At 42.9% G+C, this 22,671-nt stretch overlaps 2 protein-coding genes across 6 annotated transcripts in view; one reads left to right on the top strand and one right to left on the bottom strand.

Annotated features, from left to right (window-relative positions):
* Positions 1-8,046, top strand: part of dmap1 (DNA methyltransferase 1 associated protein 1) — a 40,219-nt gene extending 32,173 nt beyond the window's left edge. For both annotated transcript variants that reach the window (XM_008109510.3, XM_008109511.3), the window contains 3 exons: positions 614-686; positions 1,567-1,850; positions 6,376-8,046. In XM_008109510.3, coding sequence (XP_008107717.1) covers positions 614-686; positions 1,567-1,850; positions 6,376-6,441 — 423 coding nt within the window. In that variant the 3' untranslated portion in view covers positions 6,442-8,046. The remainder of the gene's footprint in view (positions 1-613; positions 687-1,566; positions 1,851-6,375) is intronic.
* Positions 8,047-10,681: 2,635 nt separating this feature from the next.
* The window catches only part of eri3 (ERI1 exoribonuclease family member 3), a 283,942-nt gene continuing 271,952 nt past the window's right edge, over positions 10,682-22,671 (bottom strand). For all 4 annotated transcript variants that reach the window (XM_008109512.3, XM_062978374.1, XM_016993221.2 and 1 more), the window contains exon 8: positions 10,682-12,123. In XM_008109512.3, coding sequence (XP_008107719.1) covers positions 12,041-12,123 — 83 coding nt within the window. In that variant the 3' untranslated portion in view covers positions 10,682-12,040. The remainder of the gene's footprint in view (positions 12,124-22,671) is intronic.

Genomic DNA, 22,671 nt, shown 5'->3' with positions numbered 1-22,671 from the left:
TGATACATTCCTGCTCTCTATGCCCCCTTCGGCTCCAACATGGCTGTGTGTTCACATTTCTGCCAATTGAGTAAGTGTGTGCACGCTTTGTGCCTCTTTGCATCTTTTGTTAGAAAACTGGCTCTGTAAATGAATCCCACAGCTCCGGGCTTGGCAGGTAAAGGGAGAAGGAAGTCTGTTAGTGCACGAGTCTAATCAGGCTGGCAAGAGCAAGTAAAGTAGGGCAGCATCGCACATTAGCTGCTGTGTAATTGAGCTCTTTGATGGGCAGGGCACTGCGGGAGAGGGTTCGAAGCGGAGCAGAACTTTTGTTGTTAATTCAGTTGCACATGGAAGCTGTAAAGCTGTGCATCTCCGCATCTTGGCACCAAGGGAACTGTAAAGCCCTTGCGACCAGGCTTTTCAGTCCCTGCCCTTGGCCCTAGTCTACAAACTTTCAGACCTTCTCTCTGCCTCCCTCTCCCAGCACTTGATTTCCCTTTTCTCTTTTTCTTTCTTTGCCTCGCTTTTTTCCCTGTGCACTATAAAAAGCAAAGCTCCTTTGCCGTTTGAACTAGGCGGCTGTGAGTGAGGGCTAGCTCAGAGCTGTGTGGCTGTTACCTTTGTATTCCAGATGAAACTGCCGAGCTCCGTGGGACAGAAGAAGATTAAAGCCTTGGAGCAGATGCTGATGGAACTCGGAGTAGGTGAGTAAAGAGGGCAGGTAGAGAGAGAGAGAGACCCATGGAGCAAATTCTTTGTAGTCTAGAGGGGCTATTTTTTCCCCTTAGTAATACAGCCAGTTCCCTGAATAACAGTATGTGAATGGGTTTGAAAAAATAATACTTGATGTATTTTGTTAATAATTATACACACACACATGCACAAGTGAAAGCTGGGGGAGTCAGAAGACATACTCAGGATTTTTTGTTTAATTCTTCCCAGTAGAAAAGCATTTGAACAGAGTCTTTGTCTCTTTCTACCTGAGGAGCGAGATCCTAGCATTAAGGAGGCAAATCTCTTCGTGTGGGGAGAAGTACTTTGAAAGAGTTAGTGGCCATTGTCTGGGAGACTGACTGGTTCTTTGGCCTCCTCGTTGTTACTGTTTTGGATGATCTTATACAAATTGGGGATATATCTGCCATATTTTGAATGCCTTCAAAATAAGGATGGCTCTTTGTTTGCAAAACAGGGCTAAAGCCAAGCCACCCTCTGGCCTCCTGCCTTGCCCAGCTACAATTTCCTTGCTGCAGGAGTAAGGATTGTTGAGTACAGCCAGCAAGTAAGGCTGTGAAATGAAGATGGGGTTGTTTAATGAATGCCTTCCCTTGAAACTGGGTCAGCTTCTAGACTCATCACATTACAGGTCTTAAAATGGCTGTGAGGTGTGGCAGGGAATCCAGGGAAGGCTAATTCCTCAGATTTCTAATGGCTGCAACAGTAAAATAATTGACATATTCTACTCTTTAGTGCTTACATCCACCTCCATCTTGGAATAAAACAGAATTCATAGAAAACTGCAAGTATCCACCAAAGAAAGCTGTGGAACTGATTTGCTTACCTTTACCCCCCTCTTGTCTTCACCAGACTTGAACCCAATGCCAACGGAGGAAATTGTGCAGATGTTCAACGAGCTACGCAGTGATCTAGTGCTACTCTATGAGCTTAAACAAGCCTTTGCAAACTGTGAATATGAGCTGCAGATGTTACGCCATCGCTATGAGGCACTGGCCAAGGCAGGCAGCTGTGGACCCAGTTCAGATGGTGGCTTGCATGCTGATGGACAGTCAGGCTTGAACACTGAAGAAGGCAAAGGTGATGGCAAGGAACAGATCATTGACGTGGTGGGGGCACCCCTCACACCTAATTCGGTGAGTAGGAATTAGGATCACAGATCTCTAGGCAGGTCAGTGAGGCATTTCTCACATCCCTGCCAATGTTTCCAGTATTCAGTTTGACAGGATTAACATGTCTCCTTAGGAAATGCACATGGAATGGTAGTTGTTATCTAGGTCTCCTGGTAGTGGTGTCCCTACAGCTCAAGATAGTCGTAGTTTCCCAGTCTGTGGCTATATTCCCAAGAAATCATTTTAGTATGCAGCAATGAATGCATGGTAGAAGACGCAGCAGGGATGTAGACAAAAATTTTATCAGATAGATTCAGGTTGAGGTTAACATAGACAGACCAATCCCAATTACATTCAATTTAGCCATATTCAGATTGTTGGTCAAATAGCTGCCTACGTTCCTCTGGCTCATTGTATAAGAGCTGCCCAGTATACTGGCATATACATCAGGATTATTACATAATAGGCTCAATTATTGTTTGAATGTGAAGAATGCCTCTATTAGCTCTGGATATGAAATAGAAGTTTGGGTAAGAGTATATTCCTTGCAGCAAGCTAAAGGCCTTTCCTGTGATCATGTTGTGGGGCCCCAAACGTACAGCTTCTTTAGGGGGAGATAAAGTCTGACTTGCGTTTGGATTTCAACGAGCCTCATCAACATTTTAAGGCCAGCTCAGAAGCATTTTCCCCATATGTATTATGCATTAAACTGTCTGTTTACAAAATTTCGGACTTTCATGTATTCCCAGTGCTGATCTTGGCCTACCTCACACTTGGGATAGAAACAAAGAGAATGAAGGCAGCACCAAGAGGGTTAACATGATCTGGGCTTTGACATATTTGAAAGAAATATAATCAAGTTAATTCACTGCAAGGCAAATTTGGTACCTAAAGGGCCCCCCTGTTAAATACAGCTCTGACCTTTACCGGCTGGTTACACAAAGACGACACAATTAGATTAGTCCAAGACAAAAGGTCAAGCGCATTCACACTGTGGCCACTATGCTGTCTTTGGAGAGGAAAGAAATTCTAGCTAGCAGGAGGGGGGTAACTCAGTGAGGTTCACCGTTGCTGCCAAAATGGAGAGAGGGGCATTAGGAAGGGCAGGTTTGTAAAGGGAAGCAGCACTGCTGCCAATTAGAATAATAAGTGTTGTATTGTATTCTACTTGGGAGAGTGTGCCAGTTCGGTTTCCCTTCACCAGTATTGGACAGACAAGATTGACAATCTTTTTAATTACATGGGCAACCTCTTGTATTTATCTGGGCCCTTATACCTTATGCATTCATTTCCTCTTTCCATATGATTGGCATCCAAATTGGAGGTGAAGTAGACTGGGTGTCCAAATCTTTAAAGGCAAATCTTTGTGATAGACTTGAACCCAGGTGGCTTTTTCTTCCAGTAAAAGAGAGGATGTAAGCTCACTATGGTGTGGAGTGTGTCTCACACTGCTTTTTCAGGGAGTTGATTCAACTGTTATGGGATGAAACTGTCTCAGCTCATGACGAAGACAGTCTGGATATTTTCTCCACTACTTGGATGTCAGAGTGAACAGGCAGGCATTGGCTCAAACAACATCCCAGTGAGGGGCAGTTCTTGTCATTTTCAGGCATGAGAGCTCGTGTAGCTGGATCTAGAATATTGGACTGAGATGCAGGAAACCTAGGTTCCAATTCACTAGGTGACTTGGATGTAGCTGCATTTTACAGACTTATCCCAGTACCCAAGGTGGTTACTGCAGTAAAATGTCATTCTCAACTCCTTGGTGGAAAATGGAAATAATAATGTAATACGTACACAAAGGCAGCCAGTGGCCTGTGTAATGTGTGTTTTATCACCATCTCATGGATAAACTGCAAAAGCCCAGAATCTACATAGGCAGAATCACTCAGCTTTCTATATTGACATGCTGTCCATCTCCAAATGTTCAAAGATGGATGGGGAGTGTGTGTTATGAATATACTGCATGTGTGGGCATACTCTTGACTTTTCCCCCCTCAAGAACCCTGTGGATTTGATTTCCCCCAGATGTGTTGGCTTCCATTCATCCCTTGCTTTCCTGACAATATTTCCTTCTCAATATAGTATTGGGAATCTAGGATTTTCTATCCACTATCATCTGTAGATAGAGCTTGTGGTGTGTTGATCTACCTACATAATGTACACTAAAGTTCCATTGTTTGGCTACAGCTCTCTGAATCCTTCAGCTGGCATGTCTGGGGTATTTGGGGGATGGTGGCGGTGGTTATAGTCCAAAAAGGAAAAGCAGTACTTGAAGCAGCTATGTTGAGAAAGAGTAATGTGGAAACGATGGCCGATATTGGGACTTTGAAGTCTGTTTCCTCAAAACTATTCCAATCTTTTCACTTGGAGGCTATTTTGAGGTAGAAAGGGCAACTGGGCATCAGGCATTGTCTGTAATACTGCAAGAAAGGTAGTCTACCTTTCAAACAAGTGTTTAATAACACTAGCAGACATTCACATTGCCCTCTCACCACAGCCAGGAAAAATGTAGCATTGAACACCTACCACCTTTTGGCAGGAACATCGCCTTTATGGGCTTATCTTCTGGCCTTCTGACTTCCAGCCTCTCTCCAACCCAGCCCAGGGCACCTGTTTAGTTCATCTGCTCTGGGATCCCCCCTAAGTTGTGTGTCCATTGCTGGCGGTCCACAGGGAAGGTAGCCTTCTCCCCCAACCCCAGAGCACTGCTCTGCTGACCCAGGAGGGACGCTACTCTGGGCCTTTGGGGGGTGAAAGGTGAGTCTAACTTGGAACAAATTAGTCCCAAGCAGAAGTGCAGCCAGTTACTCCAGATTAGAGCCTTTGATTTGCGCGACTCAGACTCCACTCGCCCATCCATAATGAGTTGACTCTCCTCAGAATTCCTCACATCAGCGCACTTTGTTCCTGGGCTCACAAGTCAGCCCATTAATGGGGAAAGGAAAGGACCTTGCCTCTAAGAAGTCTCGGGTTCAGAGTCAGAATCATTTGACTTTTAAGCTGCCTTTATCTGAACTCCTGCCGGCTCCTTGTTTTCTGAGCCTGCTTGAAAGTGAGAAGTTACATTGTTAACATCAAACATCCTTCCTTCCAGATGGAGTTAGAAAGCTTGGCTCATTCGTGCGTATATATAAATGTGTATCTGTGCCCATGATATGAGAGAATGTGTTTTATGTGTGTGTGTGTGTGTGTGTGCTTCTATTTTAAAATAATTCCTTTCCATTAACAGAGAACTAGGTTCCCAGGCTCTTGTAAATTATAATGTAGAACATTTTTTCTAACCAGACACTTATCGCTTTTGCCCACGGCGATGGGCAAAGCCAATCCAGGAAAGGTGATTGATATGAATTTGTGACATATTTGAAAGATGTCTCTTTTGCCATATAAAGATTATCAAACATGTGCACTCATCCCCATTAATTCAGCAGCCTCGCTGGGAAGCGCGCAAGCCCCCACTCCTTTGTTTCCAGGTTGGGCTGGCTGTTTAAAATGTACCTTTTGATTCTCATTTTCCTCCTGATACTAGACTTTGTTTTTCAGAGGGCGACTGCTAACGAAGTAGTGCAGGTTCCCTGCTAAGCAAAGGCTGCTCTGCTGAATCTATTAACGGCCAACTATTCTAGGCAAGCATTGTCGAACATGAAGAATAGGTGCAACCCCAGGAGGTGGGGTACTTCATTATTAATGTAGGAGTTCAGACTACAATAATATAGAAGCTCAAACTGTATACCTCAAATATGGACAAAGGAAGATTTTAGTGGCGCACCTTTATCCCAAGGTGGGGGTCATTAGGGTTCCTTTGTACTGGCCATGAGTCCAAGAGGTTCCTTCAGATTCGGGTGGGCAAAATGCAGCCCTTCTGAGGTTGTTCTACTGCGGTTGCCAACATTCCTCACCATTGGCTATGGTCTGCTGGGATTTGCAGTCCCAACACCTGAAGTTACATACTTTGCCCACTTGGTTTGAGTAATGTCTTACCCACTTTAGTTGGTTTTAAGCTTTTATGTGATCTCCGATCATTTCTGGGGGCATTGTTATTTCCATTTTCCTGATATCATTCAGGCTCTTTAAAAGATGGTTCAAGTGGAACGTTACTCTGTATTTCTTTCAACACAACCTTTATCTCCTTGCTAAGACAGTGGAAATGGTGTCTGTGTATCTTTTAGGAAAGCATGTGACTTAGAGATTATGTATTGAGCAACGGGAGCTGCTGATCATTTGCAGTTCCTTCTTGGTGTGTCCTTCAGACATATCCATACCATTGCTTCTTTCCGTTGTTCTGGAGACATATACCTTATTGTCAGCTATGTGATTTGGCTATAAGAACCTCCCTTTTCTCTGGCCCATAGTTTTTCTCTCCTTGCTACCCTAGATGTTTATGTACAGGATCCAGCCCTTCATTTTTTTAGATGTTTGCTGGTGGGCTTTTCCCAGGTGCTTTCTCTGGACACCTGATAACTGGGCTTTGGCAGGTATATATTTAATGGTTGAACCAGAAGCCTGATGATCTAAGCCCTTAACATCTCGCTTTTTCTTTTTCTTTCAGCAACAGAGAAAGCGCAGAGAATCTGCTTCAAGTTCTTCATCTGTCAAAAAGGTGAAGAAGCCATGAGCAATGAGAGATCGCAGCTCCTTAGACGTTGAAGAATCGGAGCACTGACTGTAGGTTCAAGAGGGCACCAGTTACCCATTACAGTGGCAATGAGGATTGTTTTAATGCTCTTGTCCTCTTCTGCCTGAGGTAAAAAGGACTGGATGAGATTGCATAGCAAATTTGTATTTGTTGATGCCGTGGTTATTGTATTGTTTTTTATATCGCTGATTTTTGTAAATTTCTTTGTAAATATAGAAAAGCTGTTACCTCTTGTTCTGTCTAATATGAATTGAGTATGGGGTGTGTGTATAGGAAATCAACATCAGTATGATCTGACAGATATATCGTTGTCCCAATTTCTCTTTGAATTGGGAGTGGGCAGTCAGTCAGACCTTTAGATTATGAATTGTTTTTGTGAATAAGGTAAGCAAAAGGGTAAAAACATGGTCAGAATGTTCTGGTATGATGCTGCACTTGAGCAATGAATGTGGATGCTGATATTATAAAATAGTGGCAAACACTTGAGTTCAATGGCCTAAATCCTATTCCATCAAGGGGATTTATTTATATATACTGTATTTGACTTACCATTCAGTAGTTAATTCAGTGGGTTCGGTTGAGATTACCAATAAGATTCAGACCACAGTTTTAAGTTGAAACTACAGCCATAGAAAGAGCAGCATGAACAAACATACAGATATAGAAAGACATAAATGTGTGCTTTTTCTATCTCCCATTTTTGCCACTTTCTTCACTTTCTACTGTTGAAAGTATTGATTTTCCATGTACTTGGGCTACACTGAAGAACATTTAGCCATTGGTTGAGCATTTAGCCACTAACACCGATTCCTTGCTTTTGGCATTAAATAGTGTCTTATGGGATAAGCCATGATCTGTATACATTCCATGCAAATGACAACTGTTCTGAAGAAGAAAATGTTCTAGTGGATAGACGTACCTTTTGTAGTAGGCAAAAATAGTGAGGGAGCTATTGCCTCTGCTTGAAATTGTATCTGCTGTCTGTAAGTTTGTTTAAACATTGGTACTAAATAATTCAGGCATTTGGCTTCATTAATTATGGGCCTCTTTTTGATAACTAAATTCAGAGGTTACATCTTTATTTTTCTCATCTCTCAGGCTGAGGGCCGGGCTGTGGCGCTGGCTGGTTAGTAGCCAGCTGCAAAAAATCACTATGACCAAGAGGTCATGAGTTCGAGGCCAGCCCGTGTCGGAGTGAGCATCCGACCATTAAAATAAAAAAATAGCCCTGATTGTTGTTGACCTAAGCAACCCGAGAGCATCTATGAAGTAGGAAATTTAGGTACCATTTACGTGGGGAGGCTAATTTAACTAATTTACGACACCATAAAATCATCCAGCAGCGTTTGGAATGAGGAAGTCGGCATCACAGTGGATGATGAAGCAGCTGCTCTCCCTGTGGCCGGAATTGAACATACCCTCAGGAAGCTGGAGAAGGTTAAATTGCCTCTGTGTCTCTATGTTCATATGGCATTGAATGTTTGCCATGTATGTGTACATTGTGATCTGCTCTGAGTCCCCTTCGGGGTGAGAAGGGTGGAATATAAATACTGCAAATAAATAAATTTCTCAGTCCTGTCACTAGCCAAAGTATTCTACACTGCTGGGCTTGTGGGCGCATGTACTTGACCATAGCGCAATGGTTTTCATGTTGTTCTTCAAAGCAGTTCCCCAGCTCTTTGCAGCTTGATGCTGTGTGGCCTAAATCCCACTTGTAGTCCAGACTAGAATAAACCCACTGAATCAATAACCTTTATATAAATATTGGCTCAGTTTCCATTGATTCAGTGGTCTACTCTATCTGGAATTAAGAATACTAGGATTCAGGCCTGTATGTTTGCTTGGAAATAAGCCTGTTTTCTAAGATTATAGCTGCTTTGTGTTTGCTTATCACATTTAGTAGGACAGTATCATTTGTTCTGTGTAGAGATACCCTATGGAATGATAGTTTAGTGGTTAGTGGAGCAATCAACTGAATACAGGTTGGCTTTTCATGAATCTAGGAACGTTATTAGGTCATGGCTACACTCAGCCCTCCTTATGAAGATTGGGTTATTTGTGCAGGATTGTGCAGTTAAGACAGTATAACTAGGACTATTAGCCATTAAAACAAAACATCACACTATTTGGTATTTAATTTAGTGACTTTGAAGAATTTTCCAGCTTTTCTAGCTGCAGAAGGCAATGTGAGATCCCATGTCAGAAGGTAATGAGACTGAAGTTTTATTTCTTTGCTTAGCCACTTATTTCTCCCCTTTGTTAACAATAAATGATGTGAAATTGGTAAATATATCAATATTTGCATTATATTTACAGGCCACAGAATTCCAGGTATTTGGTATAATGGTGTTTCCAGTGCAGAGAACATCCTAAGTCAAATCTTAGCAGGAAGCTCTGGTTGTGTCTAGGTCCACAGGCATTTGATAGTGTGTGGTATTCTCCAGAAAGGTAGCAGTCCTTAAGTGTGTGAGTAGCTCAACTCAGGAGCATAAAGTAATGTTTAATGTTTAGTAATGTATGTGGTAAGCCTTAGGATTCTGGTCTGGGAATGATTCCAGTCTGTTCACTGTTTAGCTCTAGAATTTACTTTGCCACAAATTAACAGGAAACCCCCCTTTTCCCTCCTTCCTCTGTCATCTTCCACCTTTGAGAAGAGGGCCGTGACACTCCTGGCCTGCAGCTGTCAGGGCTAACGCATGCGCTACCCTCCACTTCCCCTTTCAAGTGCAACTTAGAATCGATAGTGCATGACAACGCCCTTTGATTTACATTCATGCTGGCAGAAAGAAAGGTCAAAGGCCAAGTTCTTCGTTTTCATAGAAAACTAATTAGACGACTCCATCGACACAGAATCAATAAAACTGATCAGGTGATTACACAGAGGGAGCCATTAAAATCCCTGTGACCTTTGATCCCAAGTCCCTAACCCGAGATGGGAGAGACTCCGTTATATTCTCTAGTACCTTGGAGGATGAAACCCACAAGTGAGAATGAGTGGTTGGTGAACACAAACTTTGCTGAGTCTGCTGCCTGGCTTGAGTAGACATGCTGCTTATCTTTTACTTGCTCCTACCCGTTGTCTGAACTTCAGTGTAGAGGGAAAGGGACCCTATTCCGATGTACCATAGAGGAGAGGGTTTAAAGTGGGGTAGGACGAACATTTTATCCTGCTCCAATGAGACAGAGAAGAACAGTGTAAACAATGATACAGGTACCAAGTTACTTTGGTTTTTGTCTTAGGCCATGAAGCAATCAGCTCAGGATGTTTTCTAAGGCGCTTCTACTCCTTCTGTTTGTCATTATTTTGTAAATCCTTTAAATTGGTTCGCATTGGTGCATAAGCCATCTTAGGTCATGTAGCACTAAACTAACATTTGGTAATTATTCTTTGGCCTTCAAACTTGTTTTATGACTTTAAAATGGATGATGATTTTTTAACATGTAGTTCCAGGATTAGCGTTGCAATACATGATATATTTTCATATGGAATAGAAAAGAAAGGATCAGCCACTCTACCTATAAATACTGATGAGAACTTATTTGTGTGCATATGTTGTGCTATTTAACCTTCATTTCTAATTACTGGTTCTCTCTATTATAATGAAGGTGCACATTTCCAAAGTGTTCACCAGTACAGCTGTGGACTGCACAGCCTATGGATTTTCTGTGTGAATGAGTAGGGGAGGAAAGTTTGAAATGTTTGGCAATCTCATGCTCCTTAATTTTGAGCAGAGTATACTACAAAAATTTAGTTGTCCCTGTTAAACATGATATTACTCATCCCTGTCCACTTCTACTGTCTACAGCAATTCACTTAACTGAAGACTTTGTGGCTCTGCCCAAAGTGAACATGGCACAGAGAACAACACAGCTGGAGTAAGACCAGACATAAGTATTGTGGAGATCAGTATTAGCTTTTCCCAGAACCTTCCCCAAGGAAAGAGTAAGAAAGTGGGAAATGTTCTTCAGCTAACACGGTGTTTCTAAGCTACAGCAAGAAATGTGTGTATGATTCCTTAAAGCCATTTAAAAGTGACCATTGCCCTTAAAAGGGGTGAGCTGAAGATCCCGGAAAGCCAAACTATTTTCAAATCAATGCCGAAACTGCCTAGTTTTGTAATAATCTGAACAGATTTTGGAAACAACAGGCAGTAATGCACCTTGTGAGAGATTCCTGGAAAGACCACCCCCATTCCCTTGCAGCACATAATGAGTCAAGTTCCTTTCCCCCAAACTTTATTCATGTGGCACATTTACAGCAAGGATGGGAGTAACGAGCCGATGAGGAGGTCAGGTTGGGTTCAGCTGGAACATCCACACACCATGCATTATTTACTGGAAAGGCCCAGTGCCTGTATCAGCTCACAGCCTTACTGCTGCAAGGGCAGAGCCTTTTTGGTGTGGCTCCCAGGAAGGTGGCAGCAGGAGCCTATCCACCTGGGTATCGATTCAGCAAAGGCTAAGATTAGGGCAGAAGGTTTCTGGAAACCAGCAAAATGAGGAGGAGCACCATTCTTTATTCTCCTTTCTCCTGTACTGTTCCAGAGCAATGGGAATCAGATGGGAAGAAAGGGCCATATCTTTCAAGCAAAAGACTGGTTACAGCCATTGTGGAAGGGTGAGGTGGTCACTTTTAGTAATGGCGAAGAAGCAGAGCTATCAGTCAATTTGCAGGTTCTGGGAACACAACCCCCCTGCTGGGATAGCAGTAATGGGCATGTCCACTGCCTGCAATGGACTGCATGCTACATGGGGAGGGGGGCATGCACAGATGGATGCACAGTAAGGCCACCTAGGCTCTGAGGAGGCATGAGCAGGGGACCCCTGTGCAAGAGGTGCCGGACATGGTCACAAGCATCAGCCAGGATGCTCCAGCCTATGATAGCCCCTGCTGAACGAAGGCCCAAGGAGACAGGTGACTTTTGGTGGGCAGGGAATACAGGCACTTTACCTTGAACAGAAAGAGCCAAGCTTTCTTAGTCACATATAGGAGGAATCAGAGGATTAGTGTTTATTTAAAACAGATCGGGCAATCAGAGAGAGGCCGAAGGAAGGGGTGGGGGCGGTCCAAATGCTGCTCAGTCAATATTTAGCTGACACGCAGGAGACACAGAAACAGATTCACACCGGGGGAGGGGGGGGGCTTGACTGCAGCTGTTGAGATATTGTACTCAAAAATAATAAGAGCAAGAGCCCGAACATGGCGCCATGGTCTTGCTACAGGCGCAAATGTGAGCAGAAAGCTTGAGAGAGAGAAAGAGAGAAAGACGCCAATGGAAATCAGAAGCCAACAAAAGGGAAAACAATCTACGTCTCTAACCATGTGGAGCAAGCACCCTAGGGGGCTGCAGGCTGGGCCAGGCTGGGCAGGCAGCCGGCCCCAGAGAGGGAGTCACGTCAGGCCTACACAGAGATTCCAGTTCCATATATACAGCCTCTACTGGCAGAACAGCAAAACTGACGGAGTCATGGGGTTTCTCGTTCCTCTGTCCTCTTTCTGTCATTTGAAAGCTCCAGCCCATCACGCCCATGTAGCAGGAGCCGGCCGCATGCAGCCCTGTCTGGCCGGCCCCGGAGATCAAAAGGGCTTGGAGGTCTGCTTGAAGATGAACCCTCTGTGAGCCAATGTCTTCATGATGTTGGCAATGTTCTTGCAGTCATCTGTTGGGCAGAGAAAGAAGAAGATAGAGAAGAAATGCATTGAATTTCATTTTCAGCTAATAAATTACTAGAAAACACACACACATATCCATGTAATCCAGCTATGGCTCCTGAGACCTCATGACCATGTAGAACAAAATTGCATCAGTTGGTTTGCACTCTGAGCCATCACCAAAGAGTTTAGCAATCAATGCCTGGACAATTAGAACCAGACTCTGACCAAATAATAATATATACCTGAAATCTGAGTTGACAAAATGGTTACTATGGATCTGTTCCAATTATATTTGGTTTTCTGTTCACTTCTGTGTCCTTAGGGCTGATGGGAACTGCAATCAAACATCTAGAGGCCACACTTTGCCCTTCCCTGTCCAAATGGAGTCATGTCACACCCATTCTTAAAAATAATTACAATTGGTTCCCTATTTGGTCTGTGCTCAGACTTTAAAGACTTAAATAATTTGGGGTACAAATATCTGAAAGAATACCTCATTTCCTATCTTGCCCATATACTGAACTCTTCTAAATATATATTTTAGTACAATGAATGGGAAAGAGCACTACGCATTTAACTGAAGATGACCTTTTCTTTTTCTCTGTGATGGTGATCTAGCTTTTGAGTGTCCTACTGTAGTAGAGTGGCTGGAATCTTGTCATTGCTTAAATACTCTGCTAAAATGGTAGGAGACATTTCAGCATGGTATGGAGTAGAAGCAAAAGCAGTCTGGAAAGAAAGCAGCCCTACTGACTCTTGAGCAGCTCAGGAGCTGGTATGGTACTTTTATCTTCTGACAAAAGTGGCACTTGTTGCCATCACCCCATCCAGAACTGGCCCGAGGTCATTCCAAGTAGTAGGCGAACTGCTGCGGCGGCAACGGTGCCGCTGTGCGATCGCCCATTTCGGTCGAGGGTGCTGAACGCAGGCGCTGATCGCCCATTTCGGTCGAGGGTGCTGAACGCAGGCGCAGATCGCCCATTTTGGCCGATCTGCGCCTGCATTCAGCAGCACGGGCGAAATGGGCGATCGGTGCTGTGCACATGCGTACAGCGCCGATTGCCCATTTTGGCCGGTCTGCGCTTGCGTACAGCACCATCGGCCATTTTGGGCGATGGTGCTGTGCAGTTTGGCGCGGAGCTTTGATCGCTCGCGCGGGCTAACGGCAGCAGCGGTGCTACGGGAGCGCTGTCAACGCCTCGACAGCGCACCTATCAGCATGCGCCCGAAGCGGCCGCTTCAGCGGCCTCTACGTTCAACCGGCCCTGACCCCATCTCTGCAGTCTATGGTCTTTCTATTCCTACTGTTGCACCATCACTGACAAATAATGGGATATATGTAATGGGTCCGCTGTATCTGCATGGAGTTTGCTTCTGAGACCTCACATGAATATAAAAAGGTGCAGATGAACACACTCCATATTACTACATGATTAGATGGCTATATTCTTAAATATTGATGATGTGAACACGCATGCTTCTGTGTGTTCATATTTGCATTTCATAATATTGGTCTTGCAAGTGAGTGACCTTAGAGCCTTGCTGCACCCATGTAATAGGCTGTGGTACCTGTTCTACGTGTGCTGCCATATATTTATACCATGCTAAAAATGTATCTTGGCCCAAGTCTAACTTTATAGCTACATAATACATTATTGCTATAGCTGTATTTACTCTGCTCTAAGATTGCCTGGGGTGTTGGAGTAAATATGTTTCAGCAAAAAAATCAATGTTGCTTCTCAGCCTTTACATAAGTCAACAAAAACAACTAGAAAGACATCTCTACATTAACTATCCTATCGTTCAGGGCTTAGTTCATAGCTTTTGATGTTACGAAGAGGAACATTTGAGGCCACAAAGTTATGCTACATACATCCCCCCCCCCCCCCCTAAGATATTTGAAAATACTCTATTGGTAGGACTAATAAGACTTTAGAGGCTTAGTTTGTGATACATCCAGCTTTAACAATAGTATCTCATCAGTGAAGGTGGAGTTGTCTAATAACAGAAGTGTGCTTCTTTTTCTCTTCCTTTTAAACTAGGGAGGTGTACAAGTTGCTGAAAAAAGGTGAAACTACTGACAAAATTTCCTATTTTAAAAATCTCCACTTGAGTAAGTCTTTCCATTGTGGCAGTCAGTTCATGTAGCTGCCACTGTTCTCCAACTTTGTACTATAAAAAACTTTCAGTGGGTAGGCCATTGCTACCAAGGAAAAAATAGTAGTAGTGCAACTGGGCAGGATGATGGAGCAATGGCAAGGAGTTGGCAGGTCCTCCGCAACTGCTCAATGGCATTGAAAAGCGGGACTGTGTCCTTTCAATTCAACTTCCACTTATGGAGACCTTGTAGCTAAGTTTTCTTGGCAGGATATCTTCAAAGGAAATTTGGCATTGCATTCCTCTAAGACTGAGAGTGTGACTTGGGTCCCTAGGACTGAATGTGAATTTGAATCCTGGTCCTAGAGATTTAATCCAATACTTCAACTACAAATCGATGCTGGTTTTGGAACCAGATTCTCTTGAATGTGTATTTAATTGTATGTCCCACATTTCTGTTATAATAATAATAAGTTTTAGGAAGGGGGTAAAGGAACACCAGATAGAGCTAGCTTGGCCCAAAAGCTCTTTTTTTGTAACCATGTTTAGCAGCTTCTGAGAAGGTGAGTAGTGAAATACCCTTATGCCTTGAAATACCTCACAATGTGGATGCCTTAGGTCCCTGTCCCCACCAGCCGTATCTCAGAATGCCAGGCAGGGACAGTCATCACTTTTTCTGTCACAGGTTTGTGTTGAAGCCTCCCATAGTCCACACTCTAGTTAGCCACCCTATTACTAAATCAGATAACAGGGTAAGACAAGTTAGCCTTTGCTGAGAGTGAATAGCAACTGCAGAAAGGGAATGCTAAACAGGAGGGGGAAAACAGCACTTGAGGTGATGAGTTCTAATGACTGAGTGGAGAATACTACTTTAAGCATTAGTTTTCAGTAAGGGGGTCAAAACCCAAAATTGGGTTGCAGAACTAATTCAGATTTGTCAGTGTTGGCCAGTGGCATTTTCTTTTCTAAAAAGGAAGGTATGACTCTTTCCTTTCTAACCTAAAAAAACACGTGTGTTCTGATATACTGCTTTGCCTCCTTGAATTTGCCCTATAAGCTGTAATCCACTCATCCCTCCACTCTTAAGTCCTAGGGATTCTGTTCTGGCTAATGTGTGTTTTGGTAGACTCCAGCTCTTAACAGTAGAATGCCACTGCTTTACTCCATATTTGCACTACACTTATTTTTTCTTCCAATTCAGTTATAACAACCAGTGCTTCTTCATCAAGAGAAGGTAGTTACAATTTCATATAGTTGGCAGGTGATATGATGTTTGATCCTGGAATTAGTCTCAAGATGCTCAGGAAAAAAAATCCTCAGTCATCACACAACATAGAGTAGATACTACCAGATAAAGATGCTCTTTCAATAGCACTAATCTTAACAACTACCATCAGAGTGACTCCAATAGGGGATTAGGATCTCACTCAGGAGTGGAACTATAAGTATTATTTTTCTGAACTATGAGAATTATTTTTTCTGTGCTCAGAACAATTTACAATTTAAACTTATTTATTTTAAAGTGCTTCGTTTATATAATTTACACAAAAAAAACTGAAAGAATGTGTAATGTTTATGCAAAACTAACAAGGGTTTGTTAAATTAGAGCTATGTGTGAAGGAGAAAGACATTTCCCTCAACCTCTGAATATCTGAAGTATAATTAAGTGCACCGGCAATCCCAGCTTCCTGACATTAGCAGAAATTGCTCCCATTTCTTTTACTTGCAAAAGACACCTATGGGAACTAGAAACTTGCTTTAAAATGGAATTTCAGGTATTTCCAAATTCTCTGTTAGATCACATAGACAAAAATCAGCTTTGCTATTTTGGAAACTTGAAAAACTTTATGTGAGGACTTTTGATACAGACCCCAATAGCTCCCATAAAATACAGTTAGGGCAAAAAATTAAGACAGAGGCTTTCCCTCTGTTTCTGAACAGACAATATGCCATCCCCTTCCCACCTAACAGGGAATCGGGTTGGGCTGGTTCATGTTATTTACCTGCGACTAAATGCAAGCAGAGTTTGCTAAAATAGAAGCAAAGCTTAAATTGATTCCTGGTGTCTATATTTCATGTTGAAAATTGGCTTGTAAATCCATGTTTTGATCTATGGTGGCCGTCTCCTTAAGAAAAAGCAAGAGTAAATGTGTAATTTCTCCCTTGACAGCACACGGTGGCGAGGCGATCCTTCTTCCCGCTCCCCTCCGACTCGGGACAGCTCCGCTGCCTCCCATCAGCACTCTTTCTTCCTCGCCCCACGCCTTGATGTCTCCATTTCATTAGTGTGCGCCCATTCATCACGCTGTTACCGTAAGGGTGACTTTGCCCACTTGCATGTGGCAGGCGGGCCCTGGATGACATGGGGTGGCGCTGCCACTCTGGCAGGGGAGAGGAGCCGAACACACGCACCCCTTCACTAGTAAATGGATGTTGTGGCAGAGGGACAGCTGCATCATTACTGATGTGTAAATGATAAAGCAGCGCTTCCACATCCATCTCTTAACTGTAAATCGAGGGAGTGCTTTATAATCAAGCGGCAGCGATAATAATGTGAAATTAGGTCTCTCTATCAAAGGGGGGAGGCCTTTTAATCACGGCTTAAAGGGTGCAAGCGCTGTTTATCATAATTGAACTGTATCCGGGCTAATTGTGGCCATATTTCACTGTCTAGGAGACAGGCACACCGACTGAGGAATGAATGCCAGAGGCCGAATGGAGCAGGAAGCTGCTGTTACCCAAGCTCACATTGCTTCCAAGTGCAGGTGTTTCACTATTTGGGGAGGGTGTAAATCGATACATAGAGCAACCCAGGTACTTTCACACCGATTAACCCACCGAGCACTGGTAACACTCCTGTGGGGAAGCAGGGGCACAAATGACACTCAAGTCCTCCTGAGATTGGCTTGTGTTTGCCTCTGCACTGGCAGAGGAACTGGATTGAGAGCAACTAGAAAATGAAATGCCACAGCAAGGTACAAGATGAATATACAGTCTGCAAATATGTTTCAAGAGGTCCAACCATTACAATCAGATCACAAATGAAGTGTCATGGAAGGCACCAACCTCATTGCAAGCGTCACATTTACTCTGGTTAAACATTGGAGATATATCTTCACTCAGGCCTTTGAATAAAGATTGCTCGTCCCCATAACAATCCTGTATCTGTGACCATTCTTGTACCAGTTCGCACTTTTTACCTTTGTCAACCTGATATAGACACAGGGTCTATTCCCATCCCAATCTGCACTTCCAAGAATTTGCAGCACTTTATCAGGCACCTCGTGTTTACAATATTTATATGGTGCACCTTACCCAGTCTACTTTTACAACCTCTCCGTTTTAATCCATGTTTTTATTAGTTCTTGTCATTTGTTTTTATTGGCTAATGTTTAAATTTTTATAATTGTGTATGTCTTTTGTCTATTGTTGTGTTGTATATTGCTATTGTTTTTATTTGGGCTTGGCCCCATGTAAGCCGCCCTGAGTCCCCTTCAGGGAGATAGAGGCGGGGTATAAAAATAGTTATTACAGTGGAGTCTCACTTATCCAACATTCGCTTATCCAACATTCTGGATTATCCAACGCATTTTTGTAGTCAATGTTTTCAATACATTGTGATATTTTGGTGCTAAATTCGTAAATACAGTAATTACTACGTAGCATTACTGTGTATAGAACTACTTTTTCTGTCAAATTTGTTGTATAACATGATGTTTTGGTGCTTAATTTATAAAATCATAACCTAATTTGGTGTTTTAATAGGCTTCTCCTTAATCTCTCCTTATTATCCAACATATTCGCTTATCCAATGTTCTGTCAGCCCGTTTATGTTGGATAAGTGATATTCTACTGTATTATTATTATATTATTATATCTACAAGTAAACCAGGGAGGAGTACAGAAAGCTATCCTCATCAGTCTCAAACCTCAAACCACATGCATAGCTAGAACATGTCAAAAACAGAAATGTGACGTATCTGGAAGTTTCCTGTTGGAAGATGCAGGAAGTCGGATCATTGGCTCAGAAAGGAAGAAAGAGGGCATTTTTGCCCAGGGTACAACTGGAATTAATGATCTCTGCTTTGCCCAAAATTCAATGACTCTATAAATATCTGATAAAAACCCATTGCGCTTATGACAATTTTTGAGTTTCTTGCTTGGAAGTGTTCTCAGAAAGGATTCTCATGACCATTTTCAATTACTATCACTCCTCACAGAGGGAAACTGGAAGACGAAACTCCTGCTTCCAGTCAAGAGGAGAAGGAATCCCAGTAAGCACCCTCTTCTACGACCAACTGAAAAACTTCCACAAAGACATACTAACCTGCTCTGTTCCATTCAACTGATGCCTGTTGATGGTGATTCTGCAGGATCCCATAGGATCTTATTCTCTTGCTGATTTTCATTTAATATTTTCTGTAGTTAGCCCAAACGGACCTGCACTCACTACTTCAGTGGCTCCAGACAATACATATTCTCATATTTCAACCTGCTCATGAAAATAATCTGGAGGTCTTTGTTTCTGCAACTTGTATTATTTTGTCTGTTACTATACTTTTAGACCGATACTAAGGACTGTGGTCTGAAAATATTGATTCATGAGTATATCAGAAGGACACTGTCCCCTTCTTCAGAGAGGGTTTAATATGGTGACTAATTATACACTTTGAACTAATTTGTCCCACTTTCACAGTTAAGATGCCAGCTAGATATAAGATTTAACAAAGGAGTGAGAAATGTGGTCTGCTAGAAGTTCTTATACCCCAGTTTTTAACTATGTTAGCTATATCTGAGAGAAGCAAGACTTCAGCAAAGCTACAAGTTCCCTCATCGCTGCCTTAGAGTTCTCTCAACCCATTCTCTCATCAGGAATATGGTAATAATAATTCCAACCTACTTCACAAATTCTGGTAACTATTACTATTTCAGTAATATGTGGCAACTTATGGTAATCAGAATGCATGACACAGATTAGTTATACACAGTATACCAATACAAGTAGCAGTGATACCATGTGTGCTTAGATAGTTGATAAATAAGTCAATAAAATGACCCTAACAGTAATTCCCCAATAATTAGACGTGAACAACCTAGAATACTCCATAGTGAGTGATATGCTGTTATACATTTTCTGTAAAATAGGGCTGGGCAACCTGTGACTTTCCAGACAATAATAATAATAATAATAACAACAACAACAACAACAACAACTTTATTCTTATACCCCGACCCATCTCCCCAAAGGGACTTGGGGTGGCTTACATGGAGATATGCCTGGACGCAACAGCACAAAATCAAAACAAAAACAATAAACAAATCAGCCAACAGTAAAACATTAACATGTATAAAACAGTCATAAAAGGTCAATATACAAAATAATGTTAAAATCATGAGTTGGATCAAAAGATCTGGGCCAAGGTGCAGAAAAAATGTCAAGTCATCAGGGAGGGGTAATTACACAGCAGGTGTAGTAATTAAAGTGCTAAGTGTAATCCTGAGAAAGCATACCTGAGGGTCTATTGCTTAGTAGGCAAGTAAGTCGATCCTACAAGGATCAATCATCAAAGGCCTTCTGGAAGAGCCAGGTTTTCAGGCTCTTCCGAAAAGAAAGGAGGGTGGGGGCCTGCCTAATCTCCCTGGGGAGCGAGTTCCAAAGCCGGGGGGCCATGACGGAGAAGGCCCTCTCTTTTGTCCCCACCAACCGCGACTGGGAGGGTGGTGGAAGCGAGAGGAGGGCCTCCCCCTGTGAGCGAAGAGATCGTGCGGGTTCATAGGGGGAAATGCGATCTCGAAGGTAGATGGGTCCCAAACCGTTTAGGGCTTTGTAGGTAATAACCTGCACCTTGAATTGGGCTCGGAAAATAATTTGTCAAGCTACAAATCCTCTCCCATAAGCCCTCATATTTGATCAGACTGTCAGGGCTGATAGGAATTGGAGTCAAACAACATCTAAAGGTGGTATGGGTTTTCTAGCACTACTCTAAAAGATCAAGAATTGGCAAATATTCACACATCAGGTTCTCTGCTTGATAAGCTGCATCATCGAATGATGAATTACACATTTGAAACTGCCACACAAATTAAATATTATAGTTCGAGGTTAAATATTATAGTTCAAATTTCCACACAATAGCCAGAATCCCAGAATGGCTTACGCCCTCCAGAGGAACAGTGGACATGATCTTCACTGCACGACAGCTCCAAGAAAAATGCAGGGAATAAAATCAACTTCTGTACATGGCATTCATTGACCTTGCAAAGGCATTCGACATGTGAATCGCAGTGCTCTCTGGACCATCCTCCAAAAAATCGGGTGCCCTGACAAATTTGTGAACATCCTTCGGCTCCTCCATGATGACATGATGGCAACAGTCCTGGACAGCAATGGCTCCCAAAGTGACCAATTTAAGGTGGAATCGGGTGTCAAGCAGGGATGTGTCATTGCCCCTACCTTATTTTCCATCTTCATTGCTATGATACTTCACCTTGTTGATGGGAAGCTTCCCACCAGAGTGGAAATCATCTATCGAACAGATGGCAAGCTATTTAATCTCAGCAGACTGAAAGCCAAAACCAAGGTCACCACAACATCTGCTATAGAACTCCAATATGCTGATGACAATGTAGTCTGTGCGCATTCAGAAGAAGACCTACAAGCCACTCTAAACACCTTTGCAGAAGCATACAAGAAGCTCGGCCTCTTATTGAACATCAAGAAAACCATAGTGCTCTTCCAACAGTCACCAGCTAACCCCTCTGCAATGCTAGGAATACAGCTTAATGGTGTAACATTAGAAAATGTTGACCATTTCCGCTACCTTGGCAGCCACCTCTCCACAAAAGTCAACATTTACACTGAAATACAACACCGCCTGAGCTCTGCGAGTGCAGCATTTTTCCAAATGAAGCAGAGAGTGTTTGTTGATTGGGATATCCATAGAGATACCAAGGTGCTCATTTATAACACCATTGTCCTCCCAACCCTGCTCTACGCCTGCGAAACGTGGACGGTCTACAGACGTCACACTCAACTCCTGGAGCGTTTCCATCAGTGTTGCCTCAGAAAAATCCTGCAAATCTCTTGGGAAGACAGGCGGACAAATGCCAGCGTGCTGAAAGAAGCAAAAACCACTAGCATTGAAGCAATGCTCCTACGCCATCAACTCTGCTGGACTGGCCACGTTGTCTGAATGCCCAATCACCATCTCCCAAAGCATTACTCTACTCCCAACTGAAGAATGGGAAACATAATGTTGGTGGGCAGGAAAAGAGATTTAAAGATGAGCTTAAAGCCAACCTTAAAAACTGTGGCATAAACACTGAGAACTGGGAAGCCCTGGCCCTTGAGCACTCTAATTGGAGGTCAGCTGTGACCAGCAGTACTGCGGAGTTCGAAGAGGGCTTAAGGGAGAAACATGCCAAGGAGAAGGCACATCAAGCCAACCCTGACCAGGACCTCCTTCCACCTGGAAACCGATGTCCTCACTGTGGGAGAACATGCAGGTCTAGAATCTTTAATTCTCTTCAGCCACCTATGGACACACCCCCAAGACACCAGAAACGGAGGACCATCATCCTCGGCCTACGAGGGATCGCCTAAGTAAGTAAGTATTATACTTCAAATGGCTACATTTCCTTGTATTTAATTTTTTTAGTGTAGGCAAGTCACATGTTTGGTGAAGGGTGTCAGATTTTGAAGAAATGAACTACTGCAGAGCAAACATACATCAAACTGCTCTCTGTCTCTGCCATTTTCAAGATACTGAGCAATATCAGCTTTGGTCTGACCCAATACAACTATTTTCATGAACTCTGGTGTGTATATGAGAGAGAGAAAAAGAAAGAAAGTGTTCTTCAAAGTCCAAAGTAGGTGAGGCCACAGTTCTTCCTTCCAATTGTCCTTTCTACTATCTTCCCTTTCTCCTCCCCATTTCTTCTATTTCTCACTTTCTCCCCTTCTATCCATACTGCCTCTCCTCCTGACTTCCAGGTAGCAACAATCAAAGTTTTCTTGAATGCCTAACTGATACATAGTTTGGGCAACTGGGAGTAGTGGACTGGGCACACAGAGAGGCAATAGTCAATGAGCCATTCTTTCACAGGATATTTTGTTGGGCCTAAGTTCCTTATACTTTATGACTGCAAAAGTGGCAAGCAAGTCAAACAGTCAGCCTCCACCTCCCTCCTACTTTGAAACTGACACCGGGCTGAATGCGTTCCATCCTCTTGGTACAGGTGGTGCCTGCAAATGTGCATTAACCAACCATGGCAGAACTTGCTTGCCACAAATCATTTAGCTAGACTGATTTCAAATTGGCATGAAGGTAAACACGCTTATTACAATTACCCGTGTACAAAAAAATCAACAACAGCCGAACAACTTTCTAATATGCAATTACAGCCGCTTATTGATTTTACAATGTAATCCGCTCCGATTGATTTAATAACACAAT

This window comes from Anolis carolinensis, chromosome 4 (genome assembly GCF_035594765.1).
Source record: "Anolis carolinensis isolate JA03-04 chromosome 4, rAnoCar3.1.pri, whole genome shotgun sequence".
Taxonomy (NCBI): domain Eukaryota; kingdom Metazoa; phylum Chordata; class Lepidosauria; order Squamata; family Dactyloidae; genus Anolis; species Anolis carolinensis.
Note: the sequence above shows the minus strand (reverse complement) of the source record. Positions and strands in the feature narration are given on the sequence as shown.